Source organism: Euleptes europaea, chromosome 11 (assembly GCF_029931775.1).
Source record: "Euleptes europaea isolate rEulEur1 chromosome 11, rEulEur1.hap1, whole genome shotgun sequence".
Lineage (NCBI taxonomy): Eukaryota > Metazoa > Chordata > Lepidosauria > Squamata > Sphaerodactylidae > Euleptes > Euleptes europaea.
Genome location: NC_079322.1, coordinates 29,537,214 through 29,558,455, shown reverse-complemented (window position 1 = coordinate 29,558,455; position 21,242 = coordinate 29,537,214). Strand labels below are relative to the sequence as shown.

Sequence of the window (21,242 nt, the reverse complement as noted above, 5' to 3'; positions counted from 1 at the left end):
ATGTTTGCATGTCACAGTCAAATATCTGGCAGATCCTTTTGTGTATTTGGACTATAAGGAAATCAATTAACTGAGACACAATTATCAATTTGGAAGGAGGGGGTGTAGGTAGATGTGTACATTTCCAGGCAAATTGCCACTTGATGTCCTTCTTCCCTTTGAAATAGAGGAAACTACTCAGAGCACTGACTATCCTCTTTCCTCCCAGGAATAAGTTGCTGTAGGCTTTAATTCCAGACCTCGGGAGAGACTGAATAAAAATGCAGTGTCTTTCTGGGGGATCATTCAAAGGGGCTCCAGCTGCCTTATGGGGTTCTGATCCAAAGCCTGGTCTATAGGCTGCAGTGGGTACACGTGGTTGCATGGTAAAAGCCCTTTCAAGCGGGGAACCATGACTTCTGGAGAGGAGAGGAGAGGAGAGGAGAGGAGGAGAGGAGAGGAAGACAGACAGACAACAGTGGTGAGTGAACTTAACTTGCATGGCCATTGAGGAGAGGTTAGTGGCAAATCCTGCTCCCAAATCTTTCCCCTCCACCATTTGAGACATTGGATGTAGAAAACCAAGGTTAAAGTAGACTGAGAGGCCCTCCATAACAATTCCATTGTATTATCAGCAGGTTCAGAATATGTTGACAGGCCCCAAATGGCAAGGAACCATGTATCAGGAGTCACCAGTAGGCCCAGCATGTCAACAGGTCACATTATGAGACTTGGGCAAATGCCTGCTGAAATATCATATGGGTTGTCCAACTGATATATTTTCCAGTTCCCAGCACTCCATCATATCAAGCATGACCAGAAAGAGGCTGGACAGATGTGAGCAGCATGGTGTCTCCACCCCTTTGTTCTTTATAAAATAGCTCCTCAGGAGCCACTTTCACCTAAAAGCATTTTTTGTCCTGCTGTCAGGATGCTCATGTCAGTGCCATATCTGGCACGCAGGCTCAGTGGCTTTGGTTTCTCCTTCCTTAGCCTCTGCTTCATTCTGCTTCTTCAAAGAGCCACAGGCACAGGGAGGGAACTGAAGTTTGTGGTGACGGTAAGTACAAGCCTCCTTTACTGCATTGCTGACAATATCCCTGCTCTATAGATGCATAAAGCTGCAAGTTATACTTTCTCCACAATATAATCTTAAATTCTGTTTACCCACCAAAGGGAAAATATTTCCCCTGCAACATAATTGAGCAATGCTAACTGTACAATCCTATCCATCCATTGATGTCAGTGGACCTAGACTAGAGTTATTGCTCATAGGATTGCACTCAGAGGGCTGCTAGTAGGGTTGTAGGGTTGTTCATATCGTTATACCCAAACCGAAAATAAACCTGAAATTAGCCGTTTCGGCAATATTCGGGCTTCAGTTTTACCGAATGTTTAGGATTGCCCACTTAGTTATTTTTAGCAGCTTGGAATATTGATCATTCCACAGGGATATGACATGCATGAGGCTCTTCAACTCTATATTTATTTAGTTCCTGAAAGCTAATTCAGTCTTCAATCCATTCTACTAGGTTTACCGACATGGCGACAGAACTCCCATTTCAACTTTTCCCACGAACCAAATCTCAGAATCCGCTTGGCCACAAGGATATGGACAACTCACCAGGGTATGATGTTGGCTCTTGAAAATTACTGAATATATTTTAATCGCTATAAAGGTGTTGGCACTCCATTACATGATTATTAATTGAGGGTCCACTGATAATAATGCCAGTTTAGTTACAGTGGAATACAGCGGAGTCAAGACAGCATCTGTTCAAGTTTGCATTCCTGAGAGAGTCCATTTCTACATTCCTATTTTTAAAAAGCTTGCATTTCTTTCTTTCTTTTAACATACATCTTTAAAAAAATAGTTGTCATTTGCATCACATTTTGCTGCCATGTGTGTGTGTGTGTGTGTGAAGTGCCATCAAGTCGCAGCCGACTTATGGTGACCCCTTTTGGGGTTTTCATGGCAAGAGACCAACAGAGGTGGTTTGCCAGTGCCTTCCTCTGCACAGCAACCCTGGTATTCTTTGGTGGTCTCCCATCCAAATACTAACCAGGGCTGACCCTGCTTAGCTTCTGAGATCTGATGAGATCAGGCTAGCCTGGGCCATCCAGGTCAGGGCTTTTGCTGCCATAGTGTTACTTTAATTAAAAAATTGCTGCCTGGGCTGCAAGAATTAATGGGTTGAATCCAGAAACTCAGCGCTCAGTGCCACCCAATTCCCATCCTCACTACAGCTGCCATCCTACACGGGTTTTGTCCTTATAGGTCCCGTGATCCTCAGCACAGAATTTTTGCAGGTCAAAGGGGACCCCCGTGCTTCCTTTTCCACCAGTGGGAATAGGGTTGCCAACCTCCAGGTACTAGCTGGAGATCTCCTACTATTGCAACTGATCTCCAGCCGATATAGATCAGTTCCCCTAGAGAAAATGGCTGTTTGGCAATTGGACTCTATGGCATTGAAGTCTCTCTCCTCCCCAAACCATGCCCTCCTCAGGCTCCGCCCAAAAAACCTCCCGCTAGTGTCGAAGAGGGACCTGGCAACCTTCTTTGCCACCAGTGGGAGGTTTTTAGGGCGGAGCCTGAGGAGAGAGGGGTTTGGGGAGGGGAGGGACTTCAATGCCATAGAGTCCAATTGCCAAAGCAGCCATTTTCTCCAGGGGAACTGATCTCTATCAGCTAGAGATCAGTTATAATAACAGGAGATCTCCTGCTAGTACCTGGAGGTTATTCAACATGGAGGTTGGCAACCCAAGCCACAGCTCAATTCTTCAGATACAGCTAGAATGTGATTCCATCTGTCCTTAAGCAGAGACGAGTGAATTAGACACACAATGGCAATGTAAATGTCAAAAGCAAGTCAATGACATTAGCAGGCGTGATTGGATTAGGTGTGATATGCAGAGGGGTAGTAGGGGTGGAGAAATCAGCATTGGTAATGAGACAGGGATCCCAGATCTCTATTAAGTCCCAGAGAATGCATGGTCTTGAGCTTCATTATTAGTTATAATTCAGCAGTCTCTCTTTCTAATCTCCCTTTGAAATCTTACACAGGGATTTCAAAGGGAGATTAGAAAGAGAGACTGCATTCTAGCTGTATCTGAAGAAGTGAGCTGTGGCTCACGAAAGCTCACCCTGCCAGAAAGTTTGTGTTAGTGGACTCTTACTCTTTCCTACACAATGTTTTGGCCACTCTTTCCTCACCTCATTCCCCATGGCTGACATCCCCACCACCACCACGAGAGGGCTGTTTTGAGCTTTTTTTAAAAAAAAGTTGGCGATTGCTAGAGTGCCATAATCTTATAACAGTCTCTCGTCATGATTTACTAACTCCTCAGTAGTCCCAGCTTTCATTTTTTAAAATAATCTCTAGCCCTTTTAACTGTAGAGGTCTACGAATACGAAAGCCTTGGTTGGCATTAAAAGGGAAATCATACAGTGAAGTTTACAGTAAAATCATGGTACAAGGGCATGCAGATATCATACAATAAAATTTGCTATAAAATCATTTTTATCAGAACGTGCGAATCCCACTTAATTGGTTACTTGGTTATTCAATCCTGACTTAACCCTTATAGGGTGCAGAGTAACAATCACATTCTCTAATTATGAGCTGAAAAAAGCTTGCCACTGAGTCAATAATTATTGGATCCTGTGTGGTCATAAGGTGGGACACCTTAGATTTGGTAGGTAACCATTTCCTAACAGCAAGTAACAGGTCTATGAGATTAGATCGGCCCCTATCGTAGAGCGAACACTTAAGGAGGGCCTGCCACATGGGCAGACCCTATCCAGATATGGATCTTTATTAAATCTTCCATACAGTAATGTAGATGGTAATACATTTAATTGTAGAGTTATAGGGGGTGCGATCACTGAAAGGAAAACAGAGATGGATGCTGGGAATTCAGAGGACCCTAGTAGACCTAAGAGCCCCGTGGCACAGAGTGGTAAGCTGCAGTACTGCAGTCCAAGCTCTGCTCACAACCCGAGTTCGATCCCAACAGAAGTCGGTTTCAGGGAGCCGGCTCAAGGTCGACTCAGCTTTCCATCCTTCCGAGGTCGATAAAATGAGTACCCATCTTGCTGGGGGTAAAGGGGAGACGAATGGGGAAGGCACTGGCAAACCACCCCGTAAACAAAGTCTGCCTAGTAAAGGTCGCAATGTAATGTCACCCCATGGATCAGGAATGACCCAGAGCTTGCACAGGGGACCTTTACTTTTTTTAGTAGATCATGGCAATTGATCATTGTAACATTAGTGCACTATAATGATTAGCAATTGCTAGTTTAAGAGAAAAGCCCAAAACTGGTGGCTACGGGGCAGAATATGACACGGATAAAAATTGCACACCTTCCTATCCACACAGCATGCAAATGTGCTTTCACTGCACTCTTTCTAAAAATACTGTGTCAAACCAGGAATGGGAAGGATCATACTAAAGCAGGGGGAAACCCAGGAATTGGATGATCAGGGGATGACATCATGTAGAGGTTCCAAAAATCCCACTCCAGTTTGGATGCCAAACCAGAGGCAAACCTTAGTGTGGATGTACTCAGTTGTAAACAAAAGAAAGGTTTCTCTCTGTGGCATCCTCCAAACACTGAAATCAGAATCAGAAGCATCTGGATGGCCCCTGTAAATGAAAAGGGCACCATGGCATCACCAATCACTTCTACAGAAATGGCAATAAATGATAACAGAGTATTTGCACAGCGGTAAACAGTAATTGGATTATTCAGAGTTACAGCAGAATACACTTATCAAAACAGTCCAATTTCTCTTGCAGCCGATCTTGAAGATTGTGCCAAAATCTAGACTTCTCTATATGTATTTTTATTTTTAAAATGTGATTTATACTCTGCCTTTCTCCCCAATGGGAACCCAAAGAGGCTTGGATTGTTTTCCTTTGCTCCATTTTATTCTCAGAACAACCCTATGAGGTAGGTTAGGGTTAGAGTATATGACTGGCCAAAGGTCACCTAGCAAGCCTTCATTGCAGAGTAGGGATTTGAAACCTGGGTCTCTCAGATCCTAGTCCTACACTCTAAACAATACACCATGCTGGCTATAGATGCTGTCCTACCACAACTGTGAAACAAACTGGGCAAAAATTCTAAGCTCTACTCTTTCACGAGTCAATGATTTTCCAGTTTTGCAATCAACACTGTTATCATATGATATGCAAAGTACTTTCCCTACTTTGAAACGGTTTCTTCAAAACGTAGAAACTGGGGCCATAAAATAAATTAAGGCTATAACCCATGTTATTGTTCCCGCAGGAAGGAATGAAGCAGCAGCATAAACTTGGGCGATACTTACGGAAGCAATATGGAAAATTGTTAGCCACTGAATACAAACGAAAGGAAGTGAGTAAAGGAATTGTTCACCCAGCAACAACATTTATACGAATATTGTTATCAAAGTTAAGGTATCTCCATGAATGCATCAGCCTTCCCAACAGATGAACATGCAAAATCTGTACTTGTAGTGACCAACTAGTGGTCAATGTGACTGTTTGGAAGATCCTGATGTGCAAAAAGGAGAGGGTGAAATTGCTGATTGACTGGTGTAAATTCTTGGGGAACGTTATCCTACTAGGGATAAATAATCTAAAATGGTTGGTAACTTGCTTTGAGGGACAATTCAAATGGTTAATGGTTGGACGTCACCTTTAAAGCCCTCTGCAGCCTGAGACCCGGCTGTTCTCATAGGTATTTATTAATTCATTAGACTCGTACTCAGAAGCCCTCTCTGTATTCGCCTTTCAGTTCTAAGGAGGGTAGTCACTAGAGACAGATAGGTCATTCTCTCCAGTGGCACCATTACAAAGTCCTTGTGTCCCCCATGTGTCTTCTTTGATCTTTTCATCCAGACATGCTCTGGGAGCCCCACGCTCTGCATAAGATTGCAGTGTTCTTCAACTACTACCTCCACCCATCTCGTCCACAAACTGACCCCAACAAAAGATTTTATTGGGCTTCACGTCCACCCCACTCTGCGTTCTGCCTGGTGTTTGGTCCATAGGTACAAAAGTCAGCACTGTTCTGATCTACTCATGTTTTGCCTCTCCAGATTTATGTAATAAGCACAGATGTTGATCGAACTATTATGAGTGCTCAAACCACCCTAGCTGGCCTTTATCCTCCCACTGGGAGCCAAATATGGAGCCATCGCATTACTTGGCAGCCTATTCCAGTTCATACTGTGCCTCGTAAGGATCGGGTAAGAAAGCATATGATTCTTTTTTAAGCTCAGCTTTTCAGACATTCAGACATCTGAGAGGAAATCTTTCTCACCCAGCAAAACTTTGCTTGGGTAGCTAGAATATAAAAAAATGCATAACTGTGTAGCTTGCAAGAGAACTTGCAGAAGAAGGTATGAAATGGGGACTGAAACCATCTTCCTCCCTCTCCTGCCCCTCAGAAGAGGAAGAGTAACAGTAGTTGCTGGAGCAACCATGTAGACAGAATCAAACACAAAGACAAGCAGATTTTCTGCTGGTTAAAAAGGAAGGAGGGGTTCTCTTTTACCACCAAAAAAGGCTATGCTGAGGACCATGGGGTGTGGATGTACAAAAGCCCTGGCCCTGGTTGAGGACACCCAGATTTTTGGGCCAGGGGTCACCAGGAGATTGTTTCCAGTTGAGAGTAAGGCTCTTTGGGGTTGTATTGGGAAAGGCGGTCCCGCAGATATGAGGGGCCTAGACCATTTAGGGATTTAAAGGTAAGTACCAACACCTTGAACTTGATTCGGTACTCAATCTGGAGCCAGTGCAGCTGACGGAGCCCTTGTTTTATATGTTGTATATCCATGAGGTCCCTGTAAGGACCTGTGCCACTGCATTCTGGACAAGTTGTAATTTCCAGAGCAATCTCAAGTATAGCTGCCAACTGCCAGGTAGTAGCAGATCTCCTGCTAATTCAACTGATCTCCAGCCAATAGAGATCAGTTCACCTGGAGAAAAATGGCCGCTTTGGCAATTGAACTCTATAGCATTGAAGTCCCTCCCCTCCCCAAACCCCGCCCTCTTCAGGCTCCGCCACCAAAATCTCCCACCGGTTGCGAAGAGGGACCTGAGAACCCTTATCTCAAGGGTAGCCCAGTGTTGTGTGAGTTAGTCTAATCTGGAGGTGACCACTGCATGGATCAGGTCAGAGCAGGACCAGGTCAGAGCAAGACAGTAGGGAGTCAGCTGCTGGCCTTGGCAAAGATGGAAAAATGCCGTCTTAGTAGTATTTGTGACCTGGGCCTCCAAAGAAAGGGAAGAATCCAGAGTCATCTCCAAACTCTTTAACAGAGGGAGCTGGTATCAGTTGGACCCCATCAAGAGCTGGGAGCTGGTACTGGGGGGAGGGGGCTGTGGCTCAGTTTGTAGAGCATCTTCTTGGCATGCAGAAGGGCCCAGGTTCAATCCCTGGCATCTCCAGTTAAAGGGACTAGGCAAGTAGGTGATGTGAAAGACCTCTACCTGAGACCCTGGAGAGCCACTGATGGTCTGGGTAGACAATACTGACTTTGATGGACCAAGGGTCTGATTCAGTAAGGCATCTTCATGTGTTCATGTGACATCCCTGACCCAGGCCTCCTCGATTTAGAATCAGGGTTTGATGCTAGTCACAGGATTGTTTTGAGAACAAACACCATGGATGCTGCAGTTTTGATAACATTAATGTTCATTAGAAAAACCTTGGGTGTACTGCAAAATAAGTAAAATGTACAAAGAGGACTTCATCCTAGTAGGAACATCTAGCCTGATAAAGATTTCTGAGGAACTCGAAAGTTTGTACAGTGTCATACATCCTAATTGGGTTGGTCCTAATAAAAAGTACTGCATGGATAATGTCCTTGGCTTTCTAGCATTTACCTTTGGATCAACATGGCTGTAAACAAGCTGAATAGATTAGAGCCAGACCACAGTACCAGGAGCTTTTCTACTTAATGCATTGTATTATTTTTTTGTTTCAGCTATTGTCCTATCCGAACCTTGAATGTCCACGATTTTATAAACTTCTGAAGGAAACCATGGATTCAGGTGCATTCAAGCTCCAACTGAAAAACTATATGGTAGGACAAAGAAAGAAAGCATTTTCAGTGAATTATCTGACAAGCAGCCTTGTTCCATTCTTTGAAGTGACTTTTACAGCTCCAGAGATCATAAAACTGTTTCCTCCCAAATAACATTATGACATTTCCCCGAGGTTGTTTTATTATTAATACAATTTACTGTGCAGGGGTTCTCACAATCTCATGCTACTGGTAGTTTGCCAGATGCTGCAGAGTAGCTTCCCCTGGAAGACTCAGAAAAGATTATGAAAATATCTCTGTTATTTCTTTTAAAAAATGTTTTTTAATAATAGATTTTTATTAATTTTTATAACACAAAACAAAATAAACAAATACAGTAAAATTAATATAAAAAATACAAAAAGAAAATACAAAGGAGTATCTTTATATACTAATTATTACAGTCATGATTACGAAATCATAAAATCCAAAAAGATACCTCTTCGCCCTCCACCCACCTTAAAAAAGTGACCCATCACCCGACTTCCGAAGAAGTGTCTAAACAGTTTTTATAATGAAATACTTATTAACAATATAATATAAAAATATTAAAACTAGTTTCTATAACTCGCTAAGTAAAATAGTAAAATCCATTTTTGCCAGTTTATCCCAATATGTGGCGGCCTTTGACCATGTTTTTTTAAATTCTTCCATGTCCTTTCCGTGTAGGAATTCCGTTAGTTTGGCCATCCTCATATACATCCATAATTTTTCTCTCCAGTCAGCAATTGAAGGTTTATTCACTTGCTTCCAAACTTTAGCTATCACAATTCTTGCAGCAGCAAAATTTTTGGCAAATAACCCTATCACTATTACTCATATTTTTTTGTGGAATTTCCAATAAACTGAAAACAGGCTTCCTTTTTACTCCACCATTAATCAAATTGTTAGTTTCCCTAAGTACTTTTTTCCAAAAACTTTTAATTTTTTTATATAACCACCATACATGCATGTATGTACCTCTTTCCTTTCCACATTTCCAACATAAATCCGTATCTCCTTTATTCATTTTAGAAATCATCACAGGGGTTATATGCCATCTATAAAACATTTTATATCGGTTTTCTCTAATTTCATTGGTTATTGTGAATTTAAATTCTCTCTTCCATAAATTTTCCCATATTTCCAATTCAATATTAAATCCTAACTCCTTCATCCATTTTATCATAACTGGTTTAATTCTTTCTTGTTCTAAGTTAGTTTCAATTAATAATTTATACATTCTTCCTATCAGTCCTTTATTTCCTTTTATTAATATTTTTTCCAATTCAGATTTATTGTTATTAAATCCAAGCTGATTATCTTTGTTAAATATATCTTTTAGTCTATAATACAAAAACCAATCCTTCATGTTAAGTTCTTCTCTACTTCTTAAAACCCATTTTCCCTCTTTCCATTCAATAATTTTTCTATATATGTCCATTCCTAAATTTAAATGTATCCCACTTCTCATATGAGCTTCTCTGTTATTTTTTTAAAAAAATGTTTTGATTTCATAAGATTTTTCTCTGTGCTGCTGAGCTGACAACTTCATTTCTGCTGCTCTTCCTAATCTGTGTACTGTTTATAGGACAGAACAAAACTTGGTAATGTGAGGAGAAGGGGAATAGCTTGAAGATAATGTTAGCAACCCCTAAGAGTCTGAGACCCTGGAGGGCCGCTGCCAGTCTGAGTAGACAATAATGACTTTGATAGACCAAGGGTCTGATTCAGTATAAGGCGGCTTCATGTGTTCATGTGCAATAGTAGATGTGAAAGAAGCTCAGCTCTCTAACCTATTATGTAACCCATCTTCGTGAATGTCAGTATGTGCCAGTAAATGCAATTGGAAGGAAACTGGACTGTTCACCAGGAAAACTTGGACATTCTTGGGCTGTACCAACCATGTCATTAATGGCTGAGGCTGCTGATCCTTCCTGCTTTTTTTAGGGGGGTAGACACCTGGGCCATGTCCGCTCTGGGCGTTTGCGGCGCCGACTTCTGCGGGCTTTCCTTGCATGTTCCCACTTTCAACCGACGGATTTCCAAAGCGTCATCAGAGCACAATTTCTCCGCAGTAAGAGGATCCGCTTATACGGCGAAGTAAAAAAAAAAAAAGCGTCTTCCTCATCCGGAGCCTTACAGTGGGAACATGCAATGAGCATTAAATCCACTTCCTGCTGCCAGCCCACTTCCTGCTGCCAGCCAATCCCTGCACTCCCCCCGCCTCCCTTACTAACGCTGCACCAATCGCCGTCCTTGCTTGGAGCGCCGACTGGGCATGCGTGCCGGTCTGGGGATTATCAAATGCAGCGGAGAAAGGAGGCGCGGTGGGAACAGGAATTTAAAGGCGTTTTGGATACTTGCGTACTGGACGAGTGTAACTTGCGACGTAAGTGGCTAGTGCGTTCACGGGCCTGGACAACACAACCCCACTTTATTGATCCCCAACTGGAGGGACGGTCTGTGCTGGACAGACACCTAGGAGGCAAAGTTTTCTTTGACCAAACTGAAGACATTTTCAAATTGCATGCGCTTTGAAGCTTGCTTTGAAACAAAGGGATGGTATATTGACACTGGTAGATGATAGAAACAAGAATAAAATACTGGGCTGTTTGCCAAGGAGGTGGATCTTGGGATGCTCTGAAATTGCCAGTAAATACCAAGGTTGAATGCATTTATTAACATTTACTATAATATAGAGCCCCATGGTGCAGAATGGTAAGCTGCTGTTCTGCAGTTAAAAGCTCTCCTCACGACCTAAATTTGATCCCGACAGAAGTCGGTTTCAGGTAGCTGGCTCAAAGTTGACTCAGCCTTCCACCCTTCCGAGGTCTTTAAAATGAGTACCCAGCTTGCTGGAGGTAAAGTGTAGACGACTGGGGAAGGCAATGGCAAACCACCCCATCGACATAGTCTGCCCAGTAAACATTGGGATGTGACGTCACCCCATGGGTCAGGGGACTATATTTATCTTTACTATAATATATTTCATGTCACTCAGTGCAGGGAGAGAGTCTATCCTGTATGCTGATTTGTATTCATAGGGCATTGATTATTTTTTTTTTAATCTTTCAGCCTTTCTTAGCTCAAATAGCACCTAAAACTGGATATGATGTGAAAGCTCTTCTGGATCCAAAAGGTCAAATACTCTGGAATATATATGATGCCTTACTTGTTCAGGTAAATTTAATTAACTATTATATTCTTGAAAACCCCACCAGGGGTCACCATAATTCAGATGTGTCTTGACGGCAAAAAACCTTTTATAGTATATCCAGCTTCCATAAAAAGAGACCCTCGGAACCTTCTCCTCTGCCAGTGTGGTATAGTGGTTAAGAGTGGCGGACTCTAATCTGGAGAACTGGGTTTGATTCCCACTCCTCCACATGAGTGGTGGACTCTAATCCAGGTTGGTCTCCTCACTCCTCCACATGAAGCCAGCAGGGTGACCTTGGGCTAGTCACAGTTCTGTTCAAGCTCTCTCAGCCCCATCTACCTCACAAGGTGTCTGTTGTGGGGAGAGGAAGGGAAGGAGATTGTAAGCCGGTTTGCTTCTCCTTAAAAGGTAGAGAAAAATCGGCATATAAAAACTAACTCCTCTTCTTTTCCTGCTTTTAGCCCCATTGAGTACCCACACATTTTCTCCAGCTGAGAAAAAGGCAGCTTGGCAGGGCCTTTTCCCAGTTGGAAAATTATAGAGGAGGAAAGCACTAAATATCCCTTCTTCTCCAACCATTCTCCCCTTGAAAAAGCAGTCCCAACAGCTACATTTGACCCCCAAAAAATAAAAAATCACAAAACAATGGGTAACATGTACATCTCCCATAATGATGAAGGGAACAAATTTGGTGCGAGCTCCATATTTTAATGGGGTCTCTTGTGAACAAGATGCCCTTAAAACACGAGGAGTGGGACAGGCCACACCTACCACAGCACCGCTTGAGGTTGAATGGGCAGACAGTGATTGTTTCTCATCTTTCTCATTCACACCACAACCTGTTATTCCACAGGCAGCATTGGGGCCTGAGGGAAAGGGTGGGCATGCAAGTCATCAGGTAGCAGTGGCAAGGAGCAATGCAGATGCCCTCTCTTTCTGTGCCAGTCTCCACAGTAGGATGGTATCAGGCAACAGGGAGGAAGAGGAGAAACTCCAAGAGGCAGAGGGCTTCATGCCAGGGACTGACTTCAAGTAATGTCTCCACACTGCATCATAAGCCAATAACTGATCGAGTTGCCAACCTCCAGATGGTGGCTGAAGATCTCCCGCTGTTACAACTGATCCCCACGTGACAGAGATCAGTTCGCCTGGGGCGAAAACGCATGGTCGCTTTATCCTCCTTTAATCTCTGTTTCAGCCAGGATTCAGCCAGGATCGAGCGCATGAGTTTCGCCTAATGTGCGTTCGATCCTGGCTAAAACAGGGATTAAAGGAGGATAAAGCGACCATGCGTTTTCGCCCCTGGAGAAAACTTTTGAAGGCGGACTCTATGGCATTATACCCCCTTGAAGTCCCTCCCCTCTCCAAACCCTGCCCTCCTCAGGCTCCACCCCTAATAACCGACCAGTCTGTCGGTATGGTGGAGCACTTGCACTCCTGCTTTGCTGTGACTGCCTACAGCTCACTGAACTTATGTGTGGCTACAACCAATTGTAAGTTATGAGAATTCAAAAGAACAGCCCAAGTCTAATAGTGTTCTCTTGAAGGTAATTCCTATTATGATCATGCCTGCAAACTCATTACCAAATGAAGGGTTCTTTGGACCTGGTTATAATGATCCATGTGGGCATTAGGTAGAGTTGCCAGGTCTTTGCCACTGGCAGGAGGTTTTTGGAGTGCAGCCTGAGGAGGGCGGGGTTTGGGGAGGGGAGGAACGTCAATGCCATAGAGTCCAATTGCCAAAGTGGCCATTTTCTCCAGGTGAACTGAACTCTATCAGCTGGAGATCAGTTGTAATAGCAGGAGATCTCCAGCTAGTACCTGGAGGTTGGCAACACTAGCACTGGGGAGACAACAGTTGGTATAAACAGCTCATTATGTGGAGAGATATTTATATAGTTTGGGACTATGGTGGCACCCGCACTGTTAGCATAATGTGCAAATTGCTCTTAAGGCCCAATTCAGACATCACAATTGTGGCATATTAGCTGCTGAAAACCTGTACCCTCTCCCAGTGGTACAGCTTCACACTATATCATGCAGATGAGCCCTTTTGGGACATTATGATGGCATACTGAGCGACTGGCAACCAGTCATAGATCCTTCTGGTACAGAAGATGCCATATTGTCTGAAAGGAGCAGCACAGAGATTTGTACCTTCATTATATGCAAATCAGAACACTGAAAAATCAAGGTTTCATGTAGCATGTACAAAGGCTGTATACCAGTGGTTCCCACAGCCCCCTTGGTTCCACAAACTCAACCCCAGCGCCCCCTACCCTATCCTATAAAAAGCATTGTTCAAAATAGGGGTTTGCATGACTCACTAAAGAACAATAAAATTTCAAATCAGTAACATTTAATTGCACATCTGTTCAAAATCAAATTAAAACTTTTTAGTTGAAATTTATGCAACAAGACTGATTAACTTGATCCAGTGCTACCAGCTCTTCAAAGTCTGGAAAAAAATTCTGATAGTTTCCACTATCCAGTGCTTGATCCAGTGCTACCAGCTCTTCAAAGTCTGGAAAAAAATTCTGATAGTTTCCACCAAATTTGCCAGCGTGGTGCCATAGCTTGATCGGTTGTAAATTAGTTGAAGGGGCCCACCTCTGGCACGCCCCCTGCTGCCCCCTTGCCTCTTAGTGCCCCCCTAGGTAATCCCACCGCCCCCCAGGGGGTGGTACTGCCCACTTTGGGAACCACTGCTGTATACCATACCAAATCTCTGTGTTGTCCTCTTCAGACAACACAGCATAATAGGAGGATTGAGGGTCACACATGCTCTTGAGACACGCAGATGGCAGGCTCCTACTATGTGCAACTGTAACATCCAAAGAGGGCTGTGGCTACGATCCCATGGGTACCCAAGGCCACGAGGTTATGTGCCATGAGCCCCTGCTCCAGTCTAGCAGTTGATGCTGCTGGGAGAAGTGACGTGGTGACCTGGGTAGCTTACATTAGAAAAAAATGTTTCAAATAATTAGGACAGTTGTTCCAGCCCGTTGCGGGGTGGGGAATCTGTAAAGCAACAGAACAGATATAGTTGGAAAGGAAAGGGGGCTGGAGCAGGGCTGCCAAGCCCCTGGTGGGGCCAGGTCACCACCACCCCCATCTCTGAGCAGTTGTGGGAGAAAAATAAGCAAACAAAAAAATCGCCATCATCCCACCCTGACAGCGTGGCGTCTTTTCAGGGTAAACGCAGACGTGACATCAGTAATCTTCAGGAATGGTATTCCTAGGGTTGCCTGGTCCCTCTTCACCATCAGCAGGAGGTTTTTGGGGCGGAGCCTGAGGAGGGCGGGGTTTGGGGAGGGGAGGGACTTCAATGCCATGGAGCCCAATTGCCAAAGGGCCCATTTTCTCCAGGTGAACTGATCTCGATCAGCTGGAGATCAGTTCTAATAGCAGGAGATCTTCTGCTATTACCTGAAGGTTGGCAATTCTAGGTATTCCCCACCACATAATCCCACACTCCACATCTCTCACTGGTTGCTTAGGTCCCTCTTCGCCATTGGTGGGAGGTTTTGGGGGTGGAGCCTTAAAAGGGTGGAGTTTGGGGAGGAGAGGGACTTCAAATGCCATAGAGTCCAATTGCCAAAGCAGCCATTTTCTCCAGGTGAACTGATCTCTGCCGGCTGCAGACCTGTTGTAATAGCAGGAGATCTCCAGCTAGTACCTGGAGGTTGGCAACCCTATAGGACATGCCTTACAAACCTAATATATAGAATATTAAGCACACTTTTTTAACTCTAGGGGATCCATAAAAAAAGTAATCCAGCCTGGGCAGACAAGGCGACTTTGGACAAATTTAAATCACTGCTGGAGATAGTCATAAGCTCAGTCTTTGGAGAGCCCAAAAGAGAAGAAAAATCACGAACACAAGGAGGCAAGTATCTGATAGGCTCCTTTCTCTCTGACATGTATGCTCCTTGCCCCATCTTGTCTCCTTGAATATGTAACATTTCTACTGAAATAATACCCCAATGAACACTGTTTTTAAAATGTTATATATATATATTTCCATTTGTGTGGATTGTGCTCTGATTTATTTGATTATGAGAAAAAAACTATAATTTGTTGTGAAAGGGTGAGGTTTACATGTCATAGTCTAGCACAGCTATAAGGACTAGAAATTAGCTTTTTAAAAAAGCTATACTTCCAAGAATGCTGACTTTGGTGCCTAATACACAATTTTACATGTGTGGGTTTGTTTGCAGAATACAGAAACCTATTGGGGCTACTTAGTTAGAATTCAGTATCTCCTTGCGTTAAAACCATTAGACCTTCTCAGGTCAAATAACGCATGGAAGTTTTACCTTAGATTCGTTGCTCGCTGGACCCAAACCTTCCTGTTGGGAGTCTATGCACCAACGGTCTCCAAGCTCAAATCAGAAAATATTTGAATCCCCGCCCCTTGAAATGCTGCTTCGTAATTGGCTGTAGTGAGAGAAAAGTTCCCTTCTCCCCTCAAACCCAATTGCCGCATTAAAAAGCATTTTAAGAACATAAAACAAAAAATGGAGCAATCTGAAAAGGGGGGGGGGAATCCAAGCCTCAGTTTTAAAAAGCCTTTCTTCTGCTCAGAAAGAGCTCCCAGGAAGCAGGAAGTATTTGAATCCCCTCCTCTAGACATGCTGCTTTGTAATTGGCTGTGAGCGAAACTAAGCTTGTGTGTCCTGCACTTTGCTTTATTCACGGAGATTTCACCCAGGCTGAGCTCAGGGGAGAGGGGAAAATCGGGTTAACAGAGGAATGGGAAGGTCCGGGATTTGTGAGGGCTGGCAGTGAGGTCATCTCTAATGGAGGGAAAACTCATGCATAACTCCAAGGAACAACTGAGACATACGGGGGCAGGGGTGACAGTACCCATGCATAAATGACCTCAGTCATCCTTAGCTGAAAAATAAAACATTCATAATTGGTAAAGGATAAATGGCAGTAACAAGTTCTGAATTCTGTCTTGGTTTCTCTAGCATTCATCTTCTTTCTTATGTCCATCCAGGTCTCCTTGTGAAAGCTGTTTTGGAAGAGTTGGCAAACGCAGCTAGCAAACCCGACTACAAAAAAATGATGATGTATTCAGCAGTGAGTATTAATACCATTAACCCTCTATTAAAGGGTCAGGGCATTTTTCTCTACTGTGGTTAAGGGAGTTCATGTTGTGTAGTAAGTGAGCAATCCCATTATGTGCAGAAAGTTTAGTGTGAATCAAGGCCTATAAGAGTCTGTTTGTGTGACTCTTTTTATGGTAGATATGTGGGATATGTGTACAAATGTACACACATTGCCCAAGTTTCGTGTGCAGAAGTATATGGCTTCTTTGGAAAGGAGATACAGATGTGCATAAAACAACAAATATACAACAACATTAATTTTGCACATTAATTTTGGATCATGAAAACTGGGCAGAACCAACCTAAGGATCTTAAATCTACATGGTTATAGATTTCTTCACCTTTAAGCTCCTGCCTTCTTCGAGTATTATTGCAAGGTCGATCCCCTTGTCAGCAATAAACAGTGGAAACCGAAGAAAACTTTCCTGGGAGTAAGCTCCATTGAATAGACCTGAGCAGGATTCTGAACAGACCTGCTTAGGATGGTACCGCAACTTTATTTATTTTATTACACTTCTACCCCACCCTCCCCAAAAGACTTTAAGAAGTGATGTCGGTTATGAACTCCCTTAGAGCTTAAATGTCTTTCATGAGAATTTCTTCTTCTTCTTCATAGCATGATATGACATTAATTGCCCTTCAATCAGCCCTGAATGTATATGATAAAAAGTTACCTCCTTATGCTGCCTGCCACATTTTTGAGCTCTATAAAGAACCAAATGGGCAAGTATTTACTCAAATGCAACATGCAACCATGCTTTCCTGGGTAAACCTTTATCTATAGACACATGCCTCCTGAAACTAGTCTGCGGGCTGCATTTTTTTCTTACAATTTGTGAGCCACTGAAAGAAATTGCAAGGAAATGTGTGCATTTCTTTTGAGTAGAAATTTACTGTATAAAATGTATTAAGAAAAGGAATAATTCACAGCTTCTGCAACAGTTGTGATTTATTGTTTCATAGCGTTCTGACACCATCACAGGAAGATCCCAATCTGTTGTGTTGCCTGGGGCAGCAGGTGGGGGCATGTGGTTGAACTGCAAGATCATTGAGGGAACACACACTTGCATTGCTAGACTTTGGGGGATGTATTTGTACATCCTGTAACATAGAAAAAAGCAGAGGTGTTGAGGTCTTCATGCACCCGTGTGTGCGCTGAACTCGACCTATGTAGCTCCTGAGCCAACAAGGGAACCCCACACAAAAGTCTGGCACATAGGATTGTCAGGTCCCTCCTGGCAACTGGCAGGAGTTTTAGGGAGGTAGATTCAGGGGCGGCAATCTGCGCCCCCTGCACACTGACGTCACTTCCAGTTTGGTTTGGAAGTACTGGCATTGCAGTGGGGAGGGGGGCGCTCTAGCAGTGCTAGAGCATCCCCCCCAGCGTGCTACCAGAACTTCCCCATCAAGCTGGAAGTGATGTCATCCTGCAGGGGATGCAGATTGCTTCCCCTCTTCCTCCGGCCTGCTTTCTTCTGCTGACCATCTAAGGGTCCACAGGCAGCAGCACCAATTGGCAGGTGATTGCCTTCCATTAGCGGGCATTTGGGAATCCTATTGGCACATTACAAAGTTCTCATGCTTGTTGAGGGACAATCTGAAAGCTTTGGATCTGACAGCCAGTGGGAGTAGGGTTGCCAGTTCCAGGCTGGGAAATACCTGGAGATTTTGGGGGTGGAGTCAGAGGAGGGCAGGGTTTGGAGAAGGAAAGGACTTCAATGCCATTCAGTCCAATTGCCAAAGTGGCCATTTTCTCCAGGGGAACTGATTTCTATCGGTGGGAAATCAGTTGTAATAGCGGGAGATCCCCAGCCACCACCTGAAGGTAGGCAACCCTAAGTGGGAGGGTTGTGCCTCCTAGATGTACATGTGCCTATTTCTCCTCGTGACCAGGGCATGAGGGCAGAAGTGGCTAAAACCGTCTCCTCCGCTTTCTTCTCCTCGGGCTGTCCTGTGAAACTGTTATTGGCTCTGTTTGAAATATCACATTATTTACACAATTGCATGTGAGTTTTGCAGTAGAGCCAATAGTGGCTTCCTGGGATGGTTTGGGGAAACAAAAACAACATGGAGTGGTGAAGACTGAAGCCACTTCTTCATGCGCACTGTGGTCATGAGCAGAAAACGACATGAGTTAATCTAGGAGGCACAAATCTCCCACTGAATGTCAGATTCAAACTCCTCCTGTTGTCACTTAACAGGAGGACTTTGTAACCTGTAAATTGGTCATTATTTAACTGAGTAACCCTCTGCCCTTTTAAGGGCTGACCTTTGGCTGGATCATGCCTCTTGTTAAATAGACTGGGTGCAGCTCATTTGGCATTAGGTGAACTGCTCTCCATACTTCTCCTTGTGCGGCATCATATGGCACTCCAAGTACGGGAAAGGATAGCAGTAGTGGCCCCCGTGAAGAGCAGTGGCTGAGCTATCAAAACAAACCCCCAGCTGTTGCCAGGCAGCAAAGGGGAAACTTTCTCCTGAACGACTAACCTGTTCAGGAGTAAGATAAAAGAGACAGGAAGCATATGTGGCAGGGAAAGAAGAAGAAGAGTTGGTTTTTATATGCCGACTTTCTCTACCACTTAAGGGAGAATCAAACTGGCTTACACTCACCTTCCCTTCCCCACAACACACCCTGAGAGGTAGGTGGGGCTGAGAGAGTGTGACTAGCCCAATGTCACCCAGCTGGCTTCGTGTGTAGGAGTGGGGAAACCAATCCAGTTCACCAGATTAGCCTCCACCTCTCAGGTGGAGGAGTGGGGAATCAAACCCGGTTCTCCAGATCAGAGTCCACAGCTCCAAACCACCGCTCTTAACCACTACACCACGCTAGCTCCCAGCATTAGGATCAAAAGAAGGAGGAGATGAGAGAAAGGTCAGTTTTCTAACATAAGGCTGTGCTGGACGGAAGGCAGCACAGCCTTATGGAAACAGATCTCTCCAGGAGCAAGATGGAGGCATCCCTGGACTTTTGATGGAGTCTGGGGACAACTTCAAGCGAAACCATCCGTGGCTGGGGAAGAGGAACACCCTCATTCCTAGGGTTGCCAGCTGCCTGTCCCATTAATAGAGACATGCTGGGATGTTATTTACCTTTTTTGTGCCGTAGAAACCTTCAGCTGCCCATTGCTATACATTACACCTCTATTAAAAAGATAGGACCTTTTCCTCCAGGCATGTTGGCAATCCTACTCATATCCTGACCCTGAAGTAAGGACGTAGAAGACATATGTGGCAACGGAAAGGACCAGGAGGAAATGCCCTCCAGGAGCTGAGCTGGGGACCAGGCCTGGGTATAACGAAGGCTGCATCCCCACAACATTGCGTCCATACATTGCGAATAAGTTGCCTTTAGCCTGACTAAAGAAAGAAGGCTCACATCCTCCAACAAGGATTGTCAGGCTTCATTCACGTATTTCTATCATTTCACTACAGTAATCATTTGCTATAGCCTAAATAAATTAAATTTGCAACCGGAAAATCTAGGTGCATCTAACTGCAAAGATCCTTTGCGCACTTACGTCATAAGAAGGGTCCACTGAAATTAGTAAAGGCCAAGCTGCACTTTAAGTGTTTTGACAAGTTGGGTTTGGGTCGCCTGGACCCAACTCGCATTCCCCACAGCCCCACACCAGCAGCAGAGAAAGGCATTTTAAAGATTCTAGTGACTGGATTGGGCCAAGGTGGGGGGGGAGGAGCTCCTGCCTTCCCTCTGTACTGTTTTCCCAAGCTGAAACAGCTGGGAAGGAGTAATTTACTCATCTTTGGAGCTGCCTTTCCCCGCAGCTGCAGTGTGACTGTGGGGAAAACATAATGTGTAGTTTGGCTGTAAGTCAGTACTCATAGAGTCAGACGGCACAACCTCAAAGTTTACAACTAGGCATTTTCCCCCAAAAGCAAATGACATCTATAAATAAAATCTCTACAATCTTTTTGCTTAGGTTGAAGATATCACAGGGTAATTTTTATAGTTTCAGTGGTTATCACAAGAGATCTCAGAACATTTATATTAGATAACAAATATTGCTAGCGAGGCCCATGTAGCCCAGCATTTCATTTCTATGTGGTACTCAAAGAAGGTAATAACCTAATTCTCTTCTTCTTTTGGATGCCATAAAATCAGTCAGTACACTGTTGAGATGAAGTATCTGACCAACATTGCCAAAGACCCTACTCCACTCACATTGCCGGGCTGTTCAAAAGCTTGTCCTCTTGACAAATTTAAACAATTGGTTGCTCCTGTCATACCGGATGACTTGCAAGGAGAATGCAGCAAGGTGTAGGAAGCCATTATAAATGTGAGGTAAGTAACAGTGTTATCTGTCTGTCATCTGGGAATAATAGTGGAAGTGATAGTAACGTATAAACAAGAAGTAATGTTCTTAAAATTCCCAGGTTGGCCTTACTCACTAGGGTTGTGCAAAAAAAAAATTTTTTTTTAATTGTGGGTTCAGGTTTTTTTCAGTAAACCCGGAATAAGCCAAATACCCATACCAGTGAAGGGGTATTTCAGCTTTATTTCCGGGCTTACCGAAAAAAAATTGGGTCCATTATAGTCTGTGGGGATTTTTTTCAAAGCTCCTGAGGGGGCATTCCCAAATTCTCAGGGTACCTTCAAGGGACTATCCTTGCATGGACCCCCAATTGTGGTGAAGATTGGTTCAGGGTCCAATTTAATGGATCCGGAAGGGGTCTTCCCCCTCCATAGAGTATGGAGGAGGGAGGGACCCCTTCCGGACCCCAAAAATCGGACCCTCTGACTCAATCTTCACCAAACTTTGGGGTTCATGAAAGGAGAGTCCCTTGAAGCTCCCTGAAAATTTGGGAACTCTACCTCCAAAAATGCCTCCCCCAGAGCTCATTAAAAAATTCCCATTGGGAAAAGCTGGGGAAAGCTAAAGCCAAAAAAAGCCGAATACCTATTTGGCT

General features: G+C 44.0%; 1 protein-coding gene across 1 annotated transcript; it reads left to right on the top strand.

The window, feature by feature from the left end:
* Positions 1-910: 910 nt before the first annotated feature.
* LOC130484161 (prostatic acid phosphatase-like) lies at positions 911-20,596 on the top strand. Its single transcript, XM_056857064.1, has 10 exons — positions 911-1,039; positions 1,512-1,607; positions 5,273-5,359; positions 6,066-6,215; positions 7,959-8,057; positions 11,115-11,219; positions 14,953-15,085; positions 16,202-16,284; positions 16,930-17,040; positions 20,441-20,596. Exons 1-10 carry the CDS (start codon positions 911-913, stop codon positions 20,594-20,596), a joined length of 1,149 nt encoding a protein of 382 aa, XP_056713042.1.
* Positions 20,597-21,242: the final 646 nt, after the last annotated feature.